Genomic DNA, 22,702 nt, shown 5'->3' on the forward strand with positions numbered 1-22,702 from the left:
CAGCAAGCAAGGAAATGTTTTGCAAAGCACATAAACACCTCTACCTTTAACTTTTCAAAGTCTATTTATTTTATGGTTTAGCTGTAGCTAAAAATATAAAATTCATTGATCGGTGAATATATGCAAACGTTTTGTTAGAAAGCTACTTGATGGCCAAAAGTAATGTAGTTTTGCCAGGGAGGAAAACTTGTGTTGCATGAGCTGAGTATAAGTAAATGTTGGGACAAATCCCACTGGACTACCATGTACTAGGACCTAAGTATGGACATCACCATCGGACAGAAGTCCTCCCATACTACATAGGCTATTGCAGGACTGCCTCCATAGTCCTTATTTCATTAGCATAAGTGAGTGAAATAACAAGCCCTGGCTCCCTTCTCGTATATTATTCAACACCTTATTTATTAGGGGACCCATGTGTGAGATGTTTGTGCCAGATATGGGCAGCGGTGTATTTACTTTTGGCTTTGCCTTAGGCCCACATACCCAAGAGAGAACAAGAAAGACATTAGCAAGACTAGCAAGTCTCTCCAACAAGAATGGCCGAGTTGGCCTTGCATTAGGCATTATGCAATGGGTGAGGAGACTGAATAAATCTCAATGGTTTAACATAGTCTCTACATTGTCATTCCATGTGACTCCTTGCCTCTGTTGATTTTGAATTCTCTAGAGAATCACCTTGAAAAGATTCATAGTTCACAGCATCGCCCTTACGATGTGGCTTACCACCCACATTACAAGTGGAAGCAGTGTGTTCACATATGTTCATCTTAACAGGTTCTCCTTTTTTGGCTGGACCATGCTATAACACAAAGCACTTTTACCTTCCAGCACTATGGAAACCTGTTTTGCTGGTTATCCACACTATACTAAAAAAAAAAAAACATCCTCACTCTCTATGACAGATTGAACGGACAGCTGGAAATTACTGCACTTCAAAGAATATTTCTTCCCTAGTGACAGATCTGGTGTGCAGCTGGATCTTAGTACAGTCCAAAGAGCTTCCAACCCTAGTGACATCTACTACACAGCTGGAGCACAATGCCCTCCAAAAAGCTTTCACCTTTTACTTGTGCCTGGACCACACTAATATTTAGAAAGTGCTACACTCTGAGGCACTTACCGCTATTGTATAGCCCGTACATGCTCTTACAAAGTCGTGCAGTCATTTAAACCATCCATCTGCTTCTATCAATGGCGTAGGCAGGGCATTTTGTAAAAAAAAATAATTTATTTCCCATAACCCCTTTAGTGACAACTGCATTGAAATCCTACTGTAGACAAAGTAGGAAGCTGTAACACGTTTCATGGACTCAATGGTCATTTCAGAATTAGGTTTAGGATAAATTGCAATGTAATTTACATAAAACATGTAAAACAAATTTTTCAATCCACATATTGTTTTCATGACGACTACTACAGTGACCGCATACAGTCAAGGAGCAAAAGGTCTGTCTGAACCCTACTCTCAATTCTACTTAGAAGGAGAAAGTAACATCTGTGTGGGATGGGAATGCAGCGTATGATAGTGGGCGGATGCCGAATGCCGAGTGATTAGGGAAATAAAACATGTTTATTTGTTATAATGGAAACAATCTGTAATGACAAGGGAGCTAGGGAAATATTTAGACAAACTCTAATGGAACCCAGAGGACATCGGGATGGACCTTTTGTGAAACAATGTTCAAGATCTATGGAATCCTGCTAGTAAACATGTGAGTGAATAAAACAATGATACTTTAAGGATATCCTTGTATAGGGTAAATTCAGACAGGAATGAGCTCAAGCTAGTTTGTCCTTTTAATCTGACCTATTTATGTCACTCTACGTCTATCTGCACTTCTCCAGGTTGTATAGCATGGTTGGAGATTACAGTACTGTAAAAACTGAAATGATCTGCAGTATTAATGTAAGAGTGATTATCTGTGAATACCTTCGTCTATAGAGGAAATTCATTGTTATTTTGTTGTGAAGTCCATGCATGGCTCTTACAGTTTGAATGTGGTAGATTTACTAAAAGGATAAACATCAATTATAGAACTACTGTTAAAGCAGTATCATTTTCAAGCAACATTTCACCATTTAGCAAATCGTCCATGGATGGCCTCTACAAACATTCAAAATCTATAACATCATTTAAAATATCATAACTAGCAATTATATTTGTTCCAATATTGGAAATATAAATGACATGTGCCTCAAAGTGGTGTGATTCGCTTTATCTCAACCTGGAAGGTTTAATACCATATAGTATAGTAGGTTGAAAAAAGACTTGAGTCCATCAAGTTCAACCTTTCAAACATAGCTAGTTCTAAAGTTGATCCCAAATATACACTTTCCTTTCATTAGATTAATGCAGTAATCTAACCCAACTATTTTATACCAAACGCCTTTAGTTTTTCCGATTATTGCCTGAATAAACAGCACTGTATAAGCATAAGTTGAAGCAAACTGAGTGTTCAGTTTATAATTTTGCGACAGAACAGAATGGATGTGGAGTTTTTGATTTACAAGTCAGATTAACAATGTTTTGGATTCAGATCAGCATGCATGTCAGGCACCGACAGTGACTCCAGATGTGAAACGTATGGTGTGTGTTTTAGTTCTAAGTTGAGAATGGCTGAAATGCAGTACAGCTAAAAACGTTAGTACAGAAAACCACAGTGAAATGTGAAATATTTCTTTCCCTAAACTTTCCCCTTTCACCAGCCCTTTAAAATATGTAAAGGATATGCGGAAGCAGGAGAGAAAATTGTCCACACTAAAAGGGTGAATATTGAAAACAGTAAAGTGAACACATGAAACAGACATATTTTCATTAAAACAGACCTTCCTTTGCCGTAGAAAATCCAGAGTTAGTGCCTATTAGTTTTTTAAAAGCCCAATTATTATTGGCATAGTTGCTACCTGCAAATACAGTGTTTGTGACACCACAGTCTTCCCGTCTACAAGAGATCTCCGAGCACAGAAGATAAGGAAAAACTCACATCAGGACCCATTCAAGAAAGGCCAGTATACCTGTGCATCCGGTAACTCCTTTCTTGCCTGAATAGCCCGGGTCACAGTGACAGATAAATGATCCTTTAGTGTTTTCACAAATTCCACTGAGGCAAATATTTAAATGGAGCTCGCACTCATCCACATCTGAAATACAATAAATAAATGCAGTCTGACAAGAATCAAAAGCATAGAGAACAGCTACTTAAAGGGCAATCAATTGGACTGGATTCATAGTATAAAGAGAAGTGGACATGGCCGTCTAGTATTGGGTAGACACAATATACACAACACTACACAATACCTTATTTTGACATAAACGCTCTCTAGATGAGAAATAGGTATGCATATTTTGTGGGTAAACATTACCATTTAGTATTGCATTAAAGATCTTCCTCATGGAAATGGGGAAATGTTTTTTACATTTTGTGTCAGCAGTTGAAACATGCTGTGTTAAGATGACTTACCAAGACAAGTCTTCATATCATCTGATGCCATGTACCCATCAAAGCACAGGCACCTGTATTCTCCTGGTATATTCGTACACTGCCCTCCATCACAGATGTTTGGATTATTTTCACACTCGTCGATATCTACAAAACAAGAAAATTGAAGTCACTATTTTGCTTGAGAATTAGACTGGATATTCTAGTTGCAAAAAAATAAATAATTGCCAGTGTCATGCTAACTCTGTTAGATTCAGAGACTCCAATATTCTATGACTGGTGGACTTCTAAGAATTCTTCTAGTACTGGTGGATTAAGCAACAAACTAATTGTCCTTAAAGTAGACACAGCATTCTAGATTAATTAGTAAACAATACCCCAGGGATGAGACATCGTTGCATTATAAAAATGACTGCACAAATAAGTCAATTTAATATCCTGAAATGAGATTCATGCTGGCACATATTTTGATATGTCTTGCTTTTTTCATTCAGTGGTACCAAAGCTACACATTATTTGCCTCACGTATGGTTGGAATGAGAGCCGCCTTGAGGCTTATTTGGTCCTAACTTCAGTGTTCCGTTCCAAATACAGAGTATGGTTATCAGGATTTGCACAACAAATCTGTTTTTGTAAACAGACTGTCTCATAATTAAGGGGAAGCTTTGCAAAATAAAAAATTTCAGCTTGCAGTCCAACCCTAGGTGATAACTGAATAACAATGTTTGGTTTATTATTAATTAATATACCACTAATATGACATTTTCACATGTAAATGTGTCTATTATAGGGATTTAAATGGACATTGGGGACTTCTGCACTCTTGTACACTCTTGACCTTCAAATTCCCCACTTAAAACAATGAAGTCACAATGTCTGCAATTTTTGCAATGATATAAAATTGACTTTCTATGCCAACTGCTAAACATCAATTTAGCTCTTCAGTCATGAAACCAGTTATTCCTTTAGTGCTAACAAGCTCCCCCTGCCAAAATTATAGCATGCTGTAGCTTGTGTACACAATATTACATACATGACCCACCCCTGTGCGTAGCTCATAGGGATAGCCAATCAGTAACTACTCAGCTGTTATAGTACAACTCCCATGATCCTCTGCAGCTGTTGGGAAATTAATAACCCATTCCATGGAGAGTCCTTAGGATTTGATGTTCGGCAACAGCTGTTGGTCCTATGTTTTAAACTATTCCAGCTCTGTATATAAATGATGCGTACATGTCCTAATGCACATTAAAATGTGAAGGCTGTCCTACAGAAATAATTCTCATATACACAAAATCGGGTTAGGAAGAGGACATATCTTACCGGTACAGGATCTCTGATCTGGCATTAGCGCAAATCCTTCCCTGCAGCTACATTCATAGCTTCCTTCGGAGTTGGTACAGAAACTGTCACATCCACCATTGAAGAACTGGCACTCATCAATATCTAAATACAATACAAAACAACATATAATACAATGTATAGCTAAAGTTAACTTACTAAAATATATACAGTTATATAATGTATAATACGTATATTGTGTAACTAAAATGTCCAAAATGACATTTATCCCACATTGATTGCACAAATGTGCAATAGGTAATGAAATTGCTCTGAATAGACTTGTGCATTCAGATTCATACGTACTTTAATTTTAACAAAATTTGCTAATTTTGTGTGTTCTTACAAATCTTGATAATAAGGAAGGCCCCAAAAAAACAAATGAAAATGCCAAAATTGTATTATGATTCAATTGCCTGGTGTAGCTGGAGACATCTCTCCTCTCCCTTTCACACATTGTCTGGGACAGTTGCCAGTAAATTAGAAGATGTTACATTTGTTGGAGGCTTAAACAAACTGTGATTGCCATTTTGGTAATGTTCCAAAAAATGTAGTTAAGGATTTAACCTGTCCAAATACTTATTAAGTATCAGCAAATGCAACCTTCCCAGGAAACAACCAAGGCCAGGATGCAAAAGGCTACATACAGCAAAAGAAAAATATGCTTAACCAATCTCAGGGGTTCCGTGGACCTCAAGCTACTAGAATTAGAAAACATTTTAGTCTGCACTACTAATGTGGAAGCAGAACGAGATTCCTGAAAATTAACAGTGGCTTGAATACAAATGTTGAACCCTCACTCAGCTGCCCTTAAATATGATATACCACTAAATGAGTGGGCAGCAGATACAAGGCAAGGGGAGAGGGCAAATAGGACAGAGAAGGCAGTGAGGAAAGAGTAGAGAGATGACTAGCGGGAAAGAGAGAAGGGGGCCCAGGAAGGACTAGGGGAGAGGGCAGGGAGCACAGAGAGAAAGCAACACTTATTTTTGGGCAACAAATTTCATTATCAAAATTTGATATCTGAAAAATGTGTTTGGGCTTCATCCATAAGTCTATTAAACACTGAATTGTGCACAATCTCATAGAGATGTGATATTTGTGTGCTGTGTGATTTGATGTCTGCAGTAGCTGGGACATCTCAGAATATTTCAAAAACCAAATAGCTCAAATCCTAATTTTTATTTTATTATTTATTTTATTTACCTCATGTAGGTAGAAGGCAGTTATAACTTCCTCTTAAGATTGTCTCTTTAACAGGGCCACATGAATCCCTCACCACATGTGAGCATGCTTTGGTTGCACTTACCAATGCAAGACAATTTATCATCCGTCTGTTGGTATCCAGGATCGCATGCACATTGGTATCTCCCAATGAGGTTTATACAGCGCCCGTGAGGACAGAGACCCACGCTAAGATCACATTCGTTTATATCTACAATGAAAAATGTAATTAAGGCCAGTAAAGAAAGTTATTTTAACTAAAATGCATTACTTCCAGACCTAATCATCATGAGCTCATCAGATAAAATCAAAGTGTATGGCTATTTAAATTTACATATAGCATATAACAGGAATCTTTATTGATTACATTAAGATTCAGAATAACTAAGATACTAGGTAACCGAGACTTTCAGAGACATTCTATAAGAGCAGAAGATAATCTGCGGGGCATTTGCCACCATTTTGTTTTCAGTAATGTCATTGTTCATCTGAAGAGAATTACAACATACCAAGGCAAGCAGAATTATCAGGAGCCACTTCATGGCCAGGAGGACATTCACACTTAAAGCTCCCGTCAGTGTTCAAGCAGATACCACCCCTGCACAACAGTGGGTTTCGTTCACATTCATCAATATCTGAAATGCAACGGTAGATGTTTTACTCTTGTGTTCAAAAGTAGAGAGCAAACACTTATATTTTTATAATCATCAAACATAGTTTATCTAACATTGGCTAATTTTGCAATCCAAAATGGGCAACAGTGGAATAAAATAAATATCAATAATACCAAAAAAACAATGCAATAGTAATTGTAATTTACATAAAATATGAACTTGATGATGCTTGAATATGCATTATCAGCTACATAATATATTTTTTATTAAATATCTTGGCTACACCCTATATTTTACCTATATAGTTACTTATATAGGACATTTGTTTTGATGCATGGATACTGACCATCCACGGCTCCTTTACAATTACAATCCTCCCACTCCAAAACCAAGGGGTGAGCGAGCACGGGGATTTACTACTCGCTTTATTATTCACCCCATCAAACCTTGAGAGGGGCAACAGGTTGGAGAAAAGAGAAAAGCACCAGCTTGGTACAAATAAGATGTCCTGGTGAACTTTTCTGCTAGAGGCTGATCATCCTCCTTTTCTAAGCGAAGGGAAAGAACAGTTGCAGCCCCTTGGCGCTCAACAATTCCATTACTCACCCATGCAGTTCTTCATCATCATGAACCCACTTTCATATCCTTCGAAACAGTCACACTCAAAGTCTCCAGGGGTATTAACACAGTTGCCTTGTCCACAGACATCAAGCGATATTCTGCACTCATCGATATCTGTAAAGATCCAACAAGGTTTGTGTAAATGACAGGAAATTTAAGTTACATTTCAAGTGAATGAACAAATTTGCCTGTTTTACCTGTGCAATTTCTCTCCTCGGCATCAAGGGCAAACCCATTGTCACACCTGCACTTGAAGCTGCCAATGGTATTTCTGCACTTCCCATACTTGCAGAGACTTGGTATCATTTTGCACTCATTGATGTCTGAAACCAGAAAAACACAGTAACGGTGATGCACATAAACTAAGTATATGTTAGGCATGAAGAGTTGCATATGATCCAACAATGCACAGTGCGTATACTGCAGAGACAGGAGACATGAGGCGTCACAAGTCTCGGGATCGCTGAAGATCTGAGGTCCTCAGATTGCTGCAGTGTTAGATTATCAAGGGGCTAGTACATCATCATGTAAAATTACTATTTATAATGTTGGATATTGTAAGAATAAACAAATTAATGAACTGAGCAGCTACAACTCCCATATGTATTTTCGCAGAATAATGCATGTTACTATGTATGCAAGCTGGTTTCATTAGGCTTTTTAATGATGCACTGTTACCTTTGGAGAATGTTTTTCCTGGTGTAATCTCTTTAGTTGCAAAGCCTGGCCCTCTGGGGCAGAGAAGATTAAACTCCGGCGTTCCTTTGGCAGGGCATTCGTCGCAGTCTGGGCCCCAAGCAGCGCCAACAGAGCAGCAGCATGCATCCATCCGGTGCCGGCCAGCAATAGGAGCGGTGCATTCTTCATCTTCATGCTTGAGGTAGCAGACTTCCAGTCGAATGTCTGCCATCAAGGACAGATATCTCAATCACCAAAAACTCGCCTTTCAATGCACAAGATCAATACTTACATTTGGGAGGCAAAATTGTCTTGTTGCGTAGCTCAATATAGTTTGGTGACTTGGTGACTTTGGTGACTTGTTTTAGTAATGCAGTTTGATATTGTAATGCAGTGTGTATGATTTTACTTGATGTATAACATAATATTTGCTACTTTTTGTGTGCACCAGACCTTTGTTTCTTAGATTGTGTTATTAACTGTGATATAGGGGCATAGTTGTCTTTTGAGTGACTCATTTTTATTAAGTTTTGAAGTTAGTATAGGGGAGGAGATGGTAGTTTGATTTATTAATAACCTTTAAAGACCAGCTCCCACTATTGAGTACATCCACTTATGAGGAGTATGTCATTTTTATGTAATAGATTAAACAACATTTTGTCAGCAGGGAGATATTGGAATGCATCAAAACAGATCTTTATTATGTAAGTGAGCGCATGTTTGTTTAGTCAAACAAAATCTGAATTCTTACCAATACATGTACGCCCAGAAGCATCAAGAGTCATTCCGTTGGGGCACTGACAAACAAAGGATCCCATTGTATTCACACACTGTGCATTGATACACAGTCCAGGAAACACAACACACTCATTAACATCTGCGTCCAAGAAACACACAAGCTTTGCATTAGTAAGACAACACAGATAGAGCAATTTATCATCCATTCCTATTATAATTCAATTTGGGTGAGCTGTAATTCCCAATCTACATGTAACACTGGGCTATTCGGTCATTACGAATATCTTCACTTTTGACCCATAGTTTGCTGTTTGGTGCTTTGGTTTTTATACAATTAGCTAGTCTACTAATGCTATTTATCTGTGAATAAGAAGCTAGCTAGATATGTGGATTCATACATATACAGAGCTAGGCGTTTTTAGTAGTTCACCAGTAGTCTATGATGAGTAGTTGAAATTCTAATGGCCAGGAACAGGTTTGTCTATACTAACTAGAAAGTTTTCTCATCGGAACAGTAGGTAGTTGACCTGGTCAATGGTCATCTTGTAGATGATTTGCACATCGTGGAACATATTGATATACACAAAGCTTCTGGAGCGATCTTGGATTTAACTTGCACTGCCTAGGCACATTATCTATGAGGTTACCCACACATTAATAATAAGAATTATATTTTGCTATTAATGTCTAAACACTAGATTGTGATTTCAATGTGTACTTGTTTCACAGACTGGCGGCAGAGGAAGGCGTTACCACAGTTCTATTTATTGTCATGGAAATTGATCCAGACAGTACTTGCTAGTTACGTAATTGTCATCTGGAACGGGCCATTAACACATAGTGAACAATCTCACATACTTGCATAGTTTTAATTAAGGATGTGAAAAGGACAGGGCCACCCTTTTTTATTGGTGTTGCTTTCCAAGGCGTGTCCAGGTTAGTCATGGTGAACATGAGACGGACAAGTGCCAAAGTGTTGGGTCATGGGGAGTAAGTATCCTAATGTACAAAACAATCTCCTTTGGAGAGTTGACATATGGGAAGAGCTGCCTTCACCATGTGTCCCTGAAAGCATTATTCATGGCCAGTGGCTTTGATCTTCCATATTGGGGTTCTTGCATATAGAAACAAGATCTTGTGATTTCTTAGTGTGTTTTCTGTATTGCCATCAACATGTTAATATATCCTTCCAGCTGAACTGATCATTTATGTAAAACAGTCTCTATATTATGTGCTCCCATCTCTCACCAGATATTGCATCAATCATTCACTGATTTGAGATGCTGTCATGTCTGAGATTTCTTGTCTTGTTGATATTTTTGTACATTGACTTAAGTTTCATTGTATGGGAAACTTTTCTAATTTCAAGACATTTTGAATTGAGTATTTTTGCACATTTTGACTTCATTCCTATAGTGTTTTTATAATTTAAGGAACATAATGCATTTGTGGCGCAGTGTATGTCAAATCATTTGTTTATATAAGTAACTAGCAGCAAAATAGTTAACCCAAATTCCTGCAATTACCACTTTGCAGGAATATAGTGGTACTAGAGATTATTTTGCATATGTCTCATGTGCATTAAGTAATCTATAGTGACACTGAATTTATTACCTTCACATAGTGTACCACGGGTCCTTGCATAGCCTTTTGCGCAGACAGGATCTGAATATATAAGACAAAACATATATATTAGTTAACAGATGGTTATTTTAAAAATGCCTCATTCTGATTGACAGATCTGGATGAAATTTGAACACATAGTATACAAAATTGGCTTTAAAAAATAAACAAAACACAAGTTGGATATATCACGTGTATGATATATCACTGTATGTCATTTTCATGTGATAAGCAACTGAATGATATTGTTTTGTAGCAGACATACCTACAACATTTAGCTACACAATTCCAGCAATTCCATTGTGTTTCCTAACACTAAGTTGATTTATACTATAAGCACAAGTAGGGTCGCCATCCCTGTGGTACGATCTGTACAATTGTACCAGACATGCCTCAGCTGAGACATCAGGCAAGCCAAGCCCTCCTGCTTGGCAACTGGTAAGTGAGGCCCACTGCTTGGCCACAGGGAAGGATGAACTTGGGTGTTCCAACCATATGTTTTGGAGTGGGCCAAGGCATTTTGTTGTTATGCCACCGAGCAGAGAGGCAGCAGTGTGTGGGTGCATGTATGCGTACTGTACTGTTGTGTTAGAGTCAGTATGTATTTAAAATGTTAAGAGTCGTTGTGTGTATATTTATATATATTTATGCTATGAATACTGTATACACACACATATATATGTATAGTGTTAGAGTCAGTGAGTGTTTGTTAGTGTATGTTGTTGCTGTGTGGTGTTAGTATGTGTGCAAACGGTGCATATTGGGTTGACTGTTACTGTGTGAAATTAGCATGAGTGTGTATATCCACATGTAGCGTTAGAGTGTGTGTATTGGCGTATGAGGTTAGCATGCCTGTGCATGAGTATACAGTGCTAGTTTGTGAGTTAATGTAAAGTGTTAATGCTTGTTAATATTTGTGTTATGGTGTTAGTGTGTGTAAGTGTATGTGTGTTAGCATATGTGTGTGGTTGTCAGCATATGATGTTATCATGGCTTTGTGTGTCAGCATATGGTGTTGGAGTGTCAGGTATGAGCCTAGGGTTAGTGTTGCCTGTGTGGGGGAGAAAGAATGTGCGTGTGTACTTAAGTGTAAGGTGCTAGAGTGAGTAAAGTGAGCTTGCATGTTAGTATGTATGCAGTTTGTTGAAAAAATAAAGGGTAGGACAGTGGGATGGACATGGGGCAGGCTGATTGGAGGTGCATGGGGACTAGGCATTAAGCATGTATTGGGCCCCAATATTTCTGATGGAAGCCATGAACACAAGGTACAGCAAATCAAGAATGTTCTAATTTATAATTAGACTGTAGGGTTTTGTGTTCATGCAGTCATACATTACCTGGCTCACAAGGAATACAAGGGCTTCCCCATGCCGCACCGAGTGTTGCACAGCACTGTGATCTCAAGGTCCCTCCATTGATGTTCACTTCACACTTGTTACCCACCATATTCTGCCAACATGTTGCCTTTACAGTTTCTATGACAACAACGTAAGGATCAAAATAGGGTATAAAACCAAATCTAAACTTCAATAAAGCTTCACAACACCTAAATAATGAATCATTTAGCTGCAAAATTAATCTTTGCTAAAACCCAGGATGCGTGAACATCTCAACAGACCCAAATTACACTGGGGGTCTATCTAGGGACCCAAACCAATGTGTTGCAGCTCAGATTACATGCACTGCAACATCAAAGCACTAAGATTTATTCTAATAAACAATGTATTATAACAAAAAGGCCATGATATTTGTAAATAATAAATGACTTGTGTCACCTATACAAATAGTCTTTGTTGGATCCAGAGTGCTGCCGATGGGACATTCACACACAAAAGAGCCAGGGATATTTTTGCATACTCCATTAATGCAGGGGTTGGACTCGCATTCATCGATATCTGAAAGAAGACAGCAATTCTTTAGCTGCTTGTTAATACAGTATTTTTTAAGGTGAGATCAGTCACAATCAAATACATTTTGCACTACAAGTAGCAGATACATGAGTCTAATGAAATAGAAGATTCAGAATATCCAGATGATGAGAATTACTGCAACCTAAGAAACTGCAGATACCCTAATATTCCCCACAACAACAGAAACACTGTCATCACCGATCACAGAACATACAGAACCTTCACCTTCAGTAGCAGATTTATAAACAATAATTACATTGGTACGCCATGTCATTACCATGCATCTTCCATTGTTGTTGCTAGCACTCACATACATACGTATACACGCGCACATATATACACTTAGAGCCATCCATTTATACATATTCACACACACACACACACACACACACACACACACACACATATATATATATCTATATATATATATATATATATATATATATATATAGATATATATATATATATATACACATACAAATGGTGATTTATTTTTATTACCTTCACATGTTTTAGAGTCAGGTTTATAAACATATCCTTTCGGGCAGGTACAGGTGAAACTCCCTGGGGTATTTCGACACTGTCCGTTGTCACAGAGCAGTCTGTTCAATGCACATTCGTCAATATCTGAGAACACACGAAAAGAGAAACATGAAGATCATTGATATCAACTGTATTTTATGCAGTGGTATATATGGGATCTTGTGATGCTTTGAGTCTTACCCAGGTTGCTTTATTAAATATTTTTATGTTAAAAAACCCCATTATTCAAACTACAACATTTGCCCTAAGATAATTATCAGATATACAAAAATATATATTAGATTGAATTGTTAGATTGGATCGTTAGGTTACATTGGGTTTAATTAGTGCCAGACCTAAAACCAGCATATTGTAGGGTGAAGCTCTATCATGTTTATGTTGGAAAAGCTATGTTTGTACAGATATTGTGGTGTCTTGCATTTTACCAATACAGCAGATGCCTGTGCCGGGTCTCTCCTAATTGTTATCCTTCATCTATTCTGCTGAACTTCATCATTCCTACTGCTGTTGGGTGTCCAAATGTTTTGAGAGATAAAAAAACACATGTTTCCTTGTGCATACTGTGCATTTAAGCATTTTTCAGGGATAAATTCATTGTCACGTGGTACAAAAGCAAGCACTGATAGGTTGCTGCCATTAAAAAGTTTTTGTGTTGATTCAACATGATGAAAACATTTAGAGAAAAGTCTTAAATGACAGATATGCTGAGAATGCAGGGACTAACAATTAATGTTTAGTCTAAGTGGAACAGTACTTTTAAAACAGTTTATTAATCAGGAAATTGCATTACTTTCTCTGCAATAATGATATATCTGCCTATCCCCCGTAGGAGCACCACAACTGGGAAATAAATTATAACAGAACAGATTCCCATTTTTGGGTCCCACTCAGCAAGCCTGCTGATTTATATGTTCCACAAAGAACAGAACACATCTAGTCTGGCAACCGTGCTAACCCTGCCTGGCTGAAGCCAAAAACATGAATCTGCTCTATTTTAATTAATTTCTTTGGATTTGAAAGACTATTTGTTTAGAGAAAGCTATGTTACCCAGATGGAATAATTGGGAGGCACTTACTTTTGTAATAAGGAAATCACATAAGTGATGTAATGTTCATACAATTAATACCTTAGAGGACAATTTGGTTTCATGATACTAAGGACCTTTTTGTTATGATTTATATAACTCTCAGTTATCAACAGTATCAACGTTTCACATTTGTGTTTTCTATATCATTTTATCACTTTCCATCTCCGGAACACAACACACACAAAGTTGGATCAACCAATTACAGCTGATAATCCATATAGGTTGATATTTTTTGGTTTGTTTTTGTAAAGGAGCAATATATGCTTTTCTTGACAGACAAGTAACATTTGAGAGCAATAACAATTGCACATTGTGCCAAGTGCTGGTACAAGGAATATAGCCATACCTGGGAACTTCTTAGTTCCAGCTACCTGGAGACTTCCCTTGTGGGATGTGGTCAGGACTGGCCACTGACGTCGGTGGGCATTCCCGCTGACGTCGAGGTGGTTCCCGATGACGTTGGGAGCGTTCCTGCTGATGCGTGTCAAGACCCCACTCCTGTTGACCCAGAGAACCGGAGAACGGTGCTTCACCCGGAGATCTCTGGGTCAAACCCAGAGAGTTCCCAGGTATGAATATAGCAGTAGCACCAGCCCTTTTATACTGTATGTATAAGCTTGGCAGCTGCACTGTATGCTTAATGGATGGGAGGATTCTCTTTTATATTAGTTTGCAGGCAGATACTTGGGGCCGCAGAGACATAATGTGGAGTATGGAGGTGTCTGTCAATCAGAGCACAAATGACTTAATATAACATTAACCAATAGAAATCTATATTTAAGTAGAAATGCTGCCTTTACAAATTATTGTTAATAGTTTCACCATAACTATTGTTTGTTTTACAGAAGGCTCTAGATTATAAGCGCATTTAAGTAGGGCCCTCCTTATCTCTTGTTTTTGTAAATCAAATTGTTATGTTATATACTAATGTTATGTCCTGTTGTCCAGCACTGGGGAATATGGTGGCTATATATATATATATATATATATATATATAAACAATATATAAGATGAAGGCAGCAATACTATGTGTCTTTTCCAGCATTACCAAACATTAGACTAAATGTCCAGATGACACGAGTGAATTCCCTGCCTTTCTGTGTGCTTGTAGATTTTCACACCTCTACCTACCCTGTAAACTAAACTTCCAGAGCCAAATACAATCATTAACAAGTGAGCAACAAAAACATCCAGACCATTAAATACATAAATGTGCCTGAGACATACCAATGCAATTCTTCCCAGTAGAGTCCACATCATAACCTGAATTGCAGATACATTTGTAGGTTCCTCGAAGGTTTTCACAAATTCCATTGGGGCAAATCTCTGGATCCAGAGCACATTCATTGATATCTAAAGAGATTGTAAGAAATGTAATTTTTTAATAAATCTAGTATACAATGGATACAAATTGTCTTTGTCCAATCACCCTCATTAAGGCAACCCTGTCCCTGTGCCCTTTGTCAGGAACTCAGTCCACAAGGGGCAGTAAGACCTTCACGCCTCCATGACACAAGGACTAGCATGAGTTTGGATTTGCTCATAAGAGGCTCTCTCAGGGAGTGAAAGTGCACGTAAAATAGCATTTATAGATATTTATTTAGAAAGAAGAAAAAAAACATTATTCTGATTTACCATATGATACCTATCCATGTTTGCAGATGTTCATAATATGGTATGCTAAAAGTAATTTTATATTGCTTTCTAATGTTGTATCTTCCAGCTAACTAAACAGACATTGTTCTGAGATATTACTGGCACCATTCCTAGATCCAAGAATGTTATTTATATACAGTATGTAATTACATTGTTTTTCATTGGATGATTCTCTAATTGATCCTTCATAATTCATTTCATATGTGTTATGGGAAAGAAAAACTGCACGCTGTGTTTACATAAATAAAACAGTGGCTGGAAAAAATAAGGAAGTCTGAACAACAAGAGTGGTTTTAATTAACAATCTGTATATTACAATTACTAAAATAACAGGGCAAACAGTGATTGCTTTGGATGTATGCAATAAATACCACGCTGTGTAAAAAGTGTTCTAAACATTACTTGTGCAGTATGTGAGCTGATAACTCCATTAAAAGTGCACCCTTTTATTCATTTTGTTTCCCCTTCTACCTGACATAAACCATGACCCATTCATCACATTCAGACCCATTGTCTCCATCCTCAGGCTCGCATCAATATACACCACCTTTTTAACTACAGTGTCTTCTCTACTACACTCATAATCAGCAACATATTTAAGTAGGGTTTAGGGTTTAGCTGATATGCCTTCATGTCCCGGTTTTGTGGCACAGGGGCTGCTACTCCCTAGATCTGCTAGCTTGGGTCAGAATACACCAATTGTAATGCTTTGTTTAAAATCTCAACATACATCATATTTTCCCCACATACTGCCTTCCCGTTTACCCCAATATATAATCTTTCCTCTCATCCATACTGCCTTAACACATACATCCTACTCATCCTAACATATACCTCAATTTTAATCATTCCTCCTACTCGTGCTCATCTTCATAGATACTACCTCTTCTATCACACAAACATATCCTTCATAGTGCCTCATTTCACATGTCAATAGAAATATCCTTCTAATCACATCCCTTACGTCAATAACACCTCTGTTATCTGACCTGTACGGGTCCCTTCCTTACCCAACGAGTGTCTCCTTCTGGTCCAAAATAGTTCCTCAGCTCAACAAACACCCTCTTCTCATTCAGTCATCTCCCTCATTCACACTACTCACTGTTACGCACCAAGGAAGAAGGTAAAGTGCTTGCCAGTATAATACAATATTGGTTATATTTACCAGCACCCAGAGATGTCATTCCTGGACCACTGCTGCACAAAGCTTGATACTCATCTAAAACACAGGAAATGCCATTTCAGTATATTATAAAAAACATGGGTACGTTTTTTTTCTGTTTTTTTTTTTAAATCAACAAAAATGAAAAAACATAGAAGACAAATACCTGTGTTCAGCCAATAGTGATGACGCTGATGAGTGAAATGCATGTAAATCGGTTTTCGTAAAACAAATTAAGTTTCCTGATCTTTCAGTTCAGACAAAATTTAAAGGGCGATTTCTGAATCTAAATTTGTTATCATTCGTACAAACTAGCAAACTTGGCAAATTTAATAGATAGCATGCATATACTAGAATAAAACGATGTTGTTAACAATAAAACAATGTTGAATTATTGCATTAGAATACATACGTTAGTTGTACCTTGTAGCTCCATTTACCTGAAGTTTTGGCAGGGCATGGTTGGCATGGTTCTCCAAATGCAAAATCAGTACTGGCACAGCAGCATTCTGATTTTGTAACTGCTCCTAGCAATGGTCTGACACACTGGCCTCTCTTGTAACCACCATAGCAAGTACTTCTCATGTGAGTGTCTGCAGATACAGTACATGATTTAGATATTATCACAGCCATGAGACGGACAAACAATTTCACTGTAAGACAACGAAGTGAGAACATATTTCCGGGGGTGGGGGGGGCATATGATGTAGAAAAAGAGTACTGACCAATTGGCATAATACCATAGGTTCTAGATTGACATTAGTCAACACAAGTTATAAATCAGAAAATAAAATGCTTTCATTTCTGTTGGTGAGTATTAGAACATTTTTGGAACTGTATTTAAAATATGTAAAGAACAGTTTTAGACATTATTTACTGGATGTTCTATTCCATGGGTATTCAACATCCACGATGCTTAGCTAGCCATGTACTACAAATGCCAATAGAGCCATTGGTGGCTATCTCTTTTCTATGTCCTGTAAAATGGTTTGTGTCTATTCAGAGAAGCATGTATTTCTATGTTCCTGTACTACATCACATCAAGATTAAAAATAAAAGTAATAAAAATAATTTGACACAATCCACACATAAATACTAAAGATGACAAAGAATAAGAAAGAGTAAAATTGCAGGTTATTTAGTTAAAAATTTGAAAAAGAATGGACTTCTGCAAGAAAATCCTGTTGGTTGCTGTGGTGTAAATTTTCCAAACTTTACACCAGAAAATATTTTATGCATAACCTGCCCATTGACCCTTGACCCCTGTGTGCCTTTACATATATATTTGTTAGTGTGACAAAAGAACACTGGAGCATGGTAATTCACGTTGTGCATAAAAGGACACTTTGACACAAAGGACACTTTGACACACATTATATATATATATATATATATATATATATATATATATATATATATATATATATATATATATGTAACACACACAAGTCCAGTAGTGCCCGGTATTGATTTAACAAATACGTGTGTAGCAAGATGGCATCTCACATTCTTGAAGTAAAGGAAAGTAGAACAAATTCAATGTGCTTGTGTAATTTTTTTATCTTTTTTTTTTTTATCTTTTTTTTATCTTACCTACACATACACGTCCATCAAGTCCAACTGCAAGGCCAGGGAAACATTCACATCGAAAGGATCCTTCTGTGTTCACACAGTGGCCGTTCATGCAGATACCGGCTGTCTCGCACTCATCAATATCTGAAATTCACAGGTAAACACCTGTTAATTTAAATATATACTTCCCAGAAGCAGCTTCTTTCAACATAACATTAAGACGTTTGTTGAGAGAAGGTTTGTTTTCCACTCAAACGTCTGCATATTGCACTCTGCTAAAGAAAAAAAAAAGTGTCATTGAAATATAATATTCAAAAAACGAAAATATTTCATTTTCTGCCTTTACCCAAATAGTTAACTCAGCTAATGTAATACTGTTCCATATGTTTATAAATGCTTAAAGAGAATGACTATTGGGGTAGTCCTAGCTGTAATTCACGGGCATCATTTTTAAATAAGTTAGTTCAACAGCTGGTTATTATTGGATTAATGTGTGTTTACTAGGATGTGAATGCAAAATAAAATCATATTTCAAAAAACAATGAAGTAGTGTATGCGTTAGTTATCCAAATGCATAGTACAGACATCATATTGTTTCAAATAATAAAACAAAAAGAAATCGCAAATGGCACGTTACCCGAAAAATCAGCAATCAAGCAGTATAAGGGCTGGCACATTGAAACAGCCGTTACATTGTGTTCTAGGCTTTCCACACAGTGGAGTTAATAGGTGCTTTCAAAGTTTAAAGAGAGGAGGGATATTCAATAAACGGTGTGTACAGGGTTACCATGCGTACGATGCAGCCACATTAATAAAACCAGCACATTGATAAATCTGAAGGATTCTGACCTTAAAAGGACAAATTGAGAGTGTAACACCTTCCTTATTTCCTTTCCACTGTGGTTTTTGGCCACAACACACATTCCTAATATCCAAAAATCTTTCAAGCTGTGTTTGACTTATAGTGCATTATAAAAATGATGCACAATCATCTAATTGTATGTTAAATTATGCTGATCGAAACTGTATGGGATATAATAAAGTATTTTGTACCACAAAGGGCTATATATATTTTAACTGTTTTTAGGACTCAAATGTAAGGCAGGGTGTTGCACAGTGACCCTGGGAATTGGGGATACAGCATGCCTGTGCTTGACCCCAGCTTATTGGGTGACATGAAATTGAGCCATATTTAACAAAAAGCTTATAACTGCTGTTTATATTGTGCGCCCTTTTAAGGGTTAATTATGTATGACATATAAAGCATACCCTCTCTCTCATAACAGATACTTGGTTTGGACAAATATTTTGTCTTCGGTTAGTAACACTATTTCAGTAAGCACTCACCTCTGATGGGGTGCCCCAATGTGGCAGGTGAGATTTTGTGATATGGCAAAAATACAGTACTAAAGCCTTTTATATAACATGTGTGTGTCTGTGTGTGTGTGTGTGCGTGCAGAGTTGTTTGCTTGAGAGGTAGACCACTGGGATATGATGTCTTATACTGTGCTCTGCATTGTATAGGTGTGTAAGGGAGCAAATTATAGAGATCTCATACATCCAAACAACTTGAGGACAACTTCACAGGCTTAATGGAGAACTAGATGGAAAGTGGTTCCTATTTTCAATCAGATATTAATCTACCGTGTTTCTCCACTGTATAGTGGAGGTGTCCATAATCAGAGGAGAAAGGGGCCTGTGTTATTCTATGAAGACTGATATACAGGGTAATGAATACACAGCATAGAAGTGCAGCTAGAATCTCACTTTCCACCTTCATCATGCGTACATCTAAACAGAGTGCTTTTAAATATGGTGCAATAACGGATGGGCTCAAAGTATCTCTACCATCTCATAGGCTTATATATTTAATTTAGAATTACACAATCTATGAAGGCATACTGTATTTACTGTGTAGAATGTCAGGTTATGTAACAGAGTGGCTATAAACATGTTTTGAATCTATCTTTGTCACTGGCAATAACCAATGACAAAGACATTTAATTATTTAAAGATGTTCAATATATTTTGTTCTGCTATAATCCAGTGTTTTCATTCAGCGCATCCCCAAAGAACTATGAGACGGAACAAAATAACATGACAAAACCAGATTGACCACAATAAATTTGGCTCCACATGTGTTTATGCTCTAGTGCTGGTAGATTTTTTGGGCAGTATACATAAAACCACATTCCCATTAGACAAAAAAGCCACTTTCTCACATACATATGCAAAATGTCTAAATTTTACAGACTGCCCGTAATACATGACATGTTCAATAACAACAAAGGCAAACTCTGATGTTGAGAGGAAACCGCATGGGATGTGATTCAACCCGGCACATAACACTTAAAAAATATAAACGTTTGCACTGAACCAATGGCGTAACTACAGGGGTCGCAACTGCGACAGGGCTGGTGCCTCTAGGGGGCCAAGTCTACCCCTGCGACCACTTGTTCCTGTCTACTCATGCCAGTTCAAAATTGTTCATGAAGGGCCCTTCTGACCAGGCTCCTGGGAATCAGCGTAGCTAAATGGACAGGGAGCATGTATGTGTGTGGGTGAGTGCATGCTTAGGGGATGTGTGTTTTTGATTGGGGTATGTAAATGTAGGGGCGGGAGTCACTAGGGGATAAAGGGTGCCCTCTGTGTGACCCCGGTCACAGAGACAGTCAACAGTCCAGAGACAGTCAACAGACTTACCTGCTTCCCACCCTCCCTCCCTATTTTTTGTGTACTAACTTTCTTTCTTTTGTCACAGCTGGCGGTTTGTGTGTCCTTGCCGGTCTGGTTTTGGTAAGTGATGGAGTTTGGATGCTGGTGTGAAGGAAGGCTCAATCCTCCCCTAACCTCTGGTGTTTTTTATTGGACGTGCCCACCGAGCTTATGGTCGGCTGGTGGTTAGCATTAGTTCTGGGACAGCGGAAGTTAGCTGTCAATGTTATTGGACGTGCCCACCGAGCTTATGGTCGGCTGGTGGTTAGCATTAGTTGTGGGACAGCGAAAGGTAGCTGTCATTTTTGTTTGGACGAGGGGGGAGGTGAGTACCTGTGGTCTGGATTGTACAGTGGTGAGCGGCCGGCAAGGACGGGGTTAATTCAGTTCCTGTGTTGGCTATGTTTGAATGTATTATGTGTTATGTATATTTGTATTTAGTATTTATTGCGTGGTTTATTGTGTATTTGTGTTTATTGGTTTATGGTGTTTAGGCCAACACAGTGTTTGTGGTTATTCTTAATAAAATATGCTGTGGCCTGTTTTATCCAACTTCGGTCTCTGTGTCGTTAATTGGTGGGGTTTAGGTGGTAGTTGGTTTGTGATGCACGGTACACACTACCCACATACATGGACCGAGCCGGTAAATTGTAAGCTCATTTGAGCAGGGCCCTCCCCACCTGTTCTTTCCGTATGTCAAGGTGTTATGTTATATACTAATCGTTATGTCCTGTCTACCATTTGTACAGAGCTGCAGAATCTGTTGGCGCTATATAAAATAATACATAATAATTTGTGTGTGAGCATGTATGTGTAAGTGGGTGTGAGCATGTATGTGTAAGTGATGTTGGCGTGAGTGGAGTGAGAGAAAGAGTGTGTGTGCTAGAATGAGTGCGTACATGTGTGCTAGTGAGCATGAGTATGTGTGTGCTTTCACCCCTCACGCTGCTCCCATCACTTGGCGGCCATCGCATACGGCCGCTGGGTGCTGATGCCGCCGGCCGGCACTGCTTTAATACTATTTATTTTTCATTTAATAGCCGATCCGGCTTGCCATATTAAATTAAAAAAAAAAAGTATTAAAGTAGCGCCGGCCGGCGGCATCAGCACCCAGCGGCCGTTTAGATTAGATACAAATGGATTCTAACAAATTAAATTGGCAACGTCTAATGTTTCTAACCACACAGATAAAGCCAGGAAACAAATGTTAATAATTACAATAATATTATTACTACTAATAATAATACACATGATTCACGTACATAAAATAAAGGTAAAAATATTGTCAGCACAATACTTCATTGGGCTTGTCTTTAGTACATACCTGTACAGAACCTTCCATTTGGTGCAAGCTGGAATCCGGGTTTGCAGATACATTTAAAACTACCGTCCTCATTAATACACATTCCATTTAAGCACATGCTCCTTACACTGCATTCATCCATATCTGTAAAACACATATCAAAAATGATTGCTGTCCATTTCTCTTCCAGGTGAGCAGGATTCACATACAATACCCCTCTGTTTAGTCAAGTGGATAAACAACCAGCTTTGCATTACAATATGACGTGTTTACTTATCCATCATATCAACGATTGAATGCATCATTGGCTGAAGAACAAATACAAAAATTTAAGCAATTAGATGTTCATACATGTTGTAGACAGCAAAATGTTCACGGCAACCTATAGCAGGCAAATAAAAATGTAATTTCCGCAGTGTCCATGCAGACATTACACTGGAGTGTATTGTCATCTCTATTTGTAGGGCACTT

The 22,702-nt window shown here is 37.9% G+C and overlaps 1 protein-coding gene across 2 annotated transcripts in view; it reads right to left on the reverse strand.

Moving 5' to 3' along the window:
* Nucleotides 1-22,702, reverse strand: part of FBN1 (fibrillin 1) — a 105,870-nt gene that overhangs the window by 34,777 nt on the left and 48,391 nt on the right. For both annotated transcript variants that reach the window (XM_053465506.1, XM_053465507.1), the window contains 18 exons: nucleotides 22,253-22,375; nucleotides 18,235-18,357; nucleotides 17,082-17,234; nucleotides 16,645-16,698; nucleotides 15,051-15,176; nucleotides 12,694-12,819; nucleotides 12,058-12,177; nucleotides 11,620-11,757; nucleotides 10,274-10,324; nucleotides 8,673-8,798; nucleotides 7,922-8,146; nucleotides 7,441-7,566; nucleotides 7,229-7,357; nucleotides 6,518-6,643; nucleotides 6,094-6,219; nucleotides 4,767-4,889; nucleotides 3,465-3,590; nucleotides 3,019-3,144 (listed from right to left, as the gene is read on the reverse strand). In XM_053465506.1, coding sequence (XP_053321481.1) covers nucleotides 3,019-3,144; nucleotides 3,465-3,590; nucleotides 4,767-4,889; nucleotides 6,094-6,219; nucleotides 6,518-6,643; nucleotides 7,229-7,357; nucleotides 7,441-7,566; nucleotides 7,922-8,146; nucleotides 8,673-8,798; nucleotides 10,274-10,324; nucleotides 11,620-11,757; nucleotides 12,058-12,177; nucleotides 12,694-12,819; nucleotides 15,051-15,176; nucleotides 16,645-16,698; nucleotides 17,082-17,234; nucleotides 18,235-18,357; nucleotides 22,253-22,375 — 2,247 coding nt within the window. The remainder of the gene's footprint in view (nucleotides 1-3,018; nucleotides 3,145-3,464; nucleotides 3,591-4,766; nucleotides 4,890-6,093; nucleotides 6,220-6,517; nucleotides 6,644-7,228; nucleotides 7,358-7,440; nucleotides 7,567-7,921; nucleotides 8,147-8,672; nucleotides 8,799-10,273; nucleotides 10,325-11,619; nucleotides 11,758-12,057; nucleotides 12,178-12,693; nucleotides 12,820-15,050; nucleotides 15,177-16,644; nucleotides 16,699-17,081; nucleotides 17,235-18,234; nucleotides 18,358-22,252; nucleotides 22,376-22,702) is intronic.

This window comes from Spea bombifrons, chromosome 4, assembly GCF_027358695.1.
Source record: "Spea bombifrons isolate aSpeBom1 chromosome 4, aSpeBom1.2.pri, whole genome shotgun sequence".
In the NCBI taxonomy this organism is placed as follows: domain Eukaryota; kingdom Metazoa; phylum Chordata; class Amphibia; order Anura; family Pelobatidae; genus Spea; species Spea bombifrons.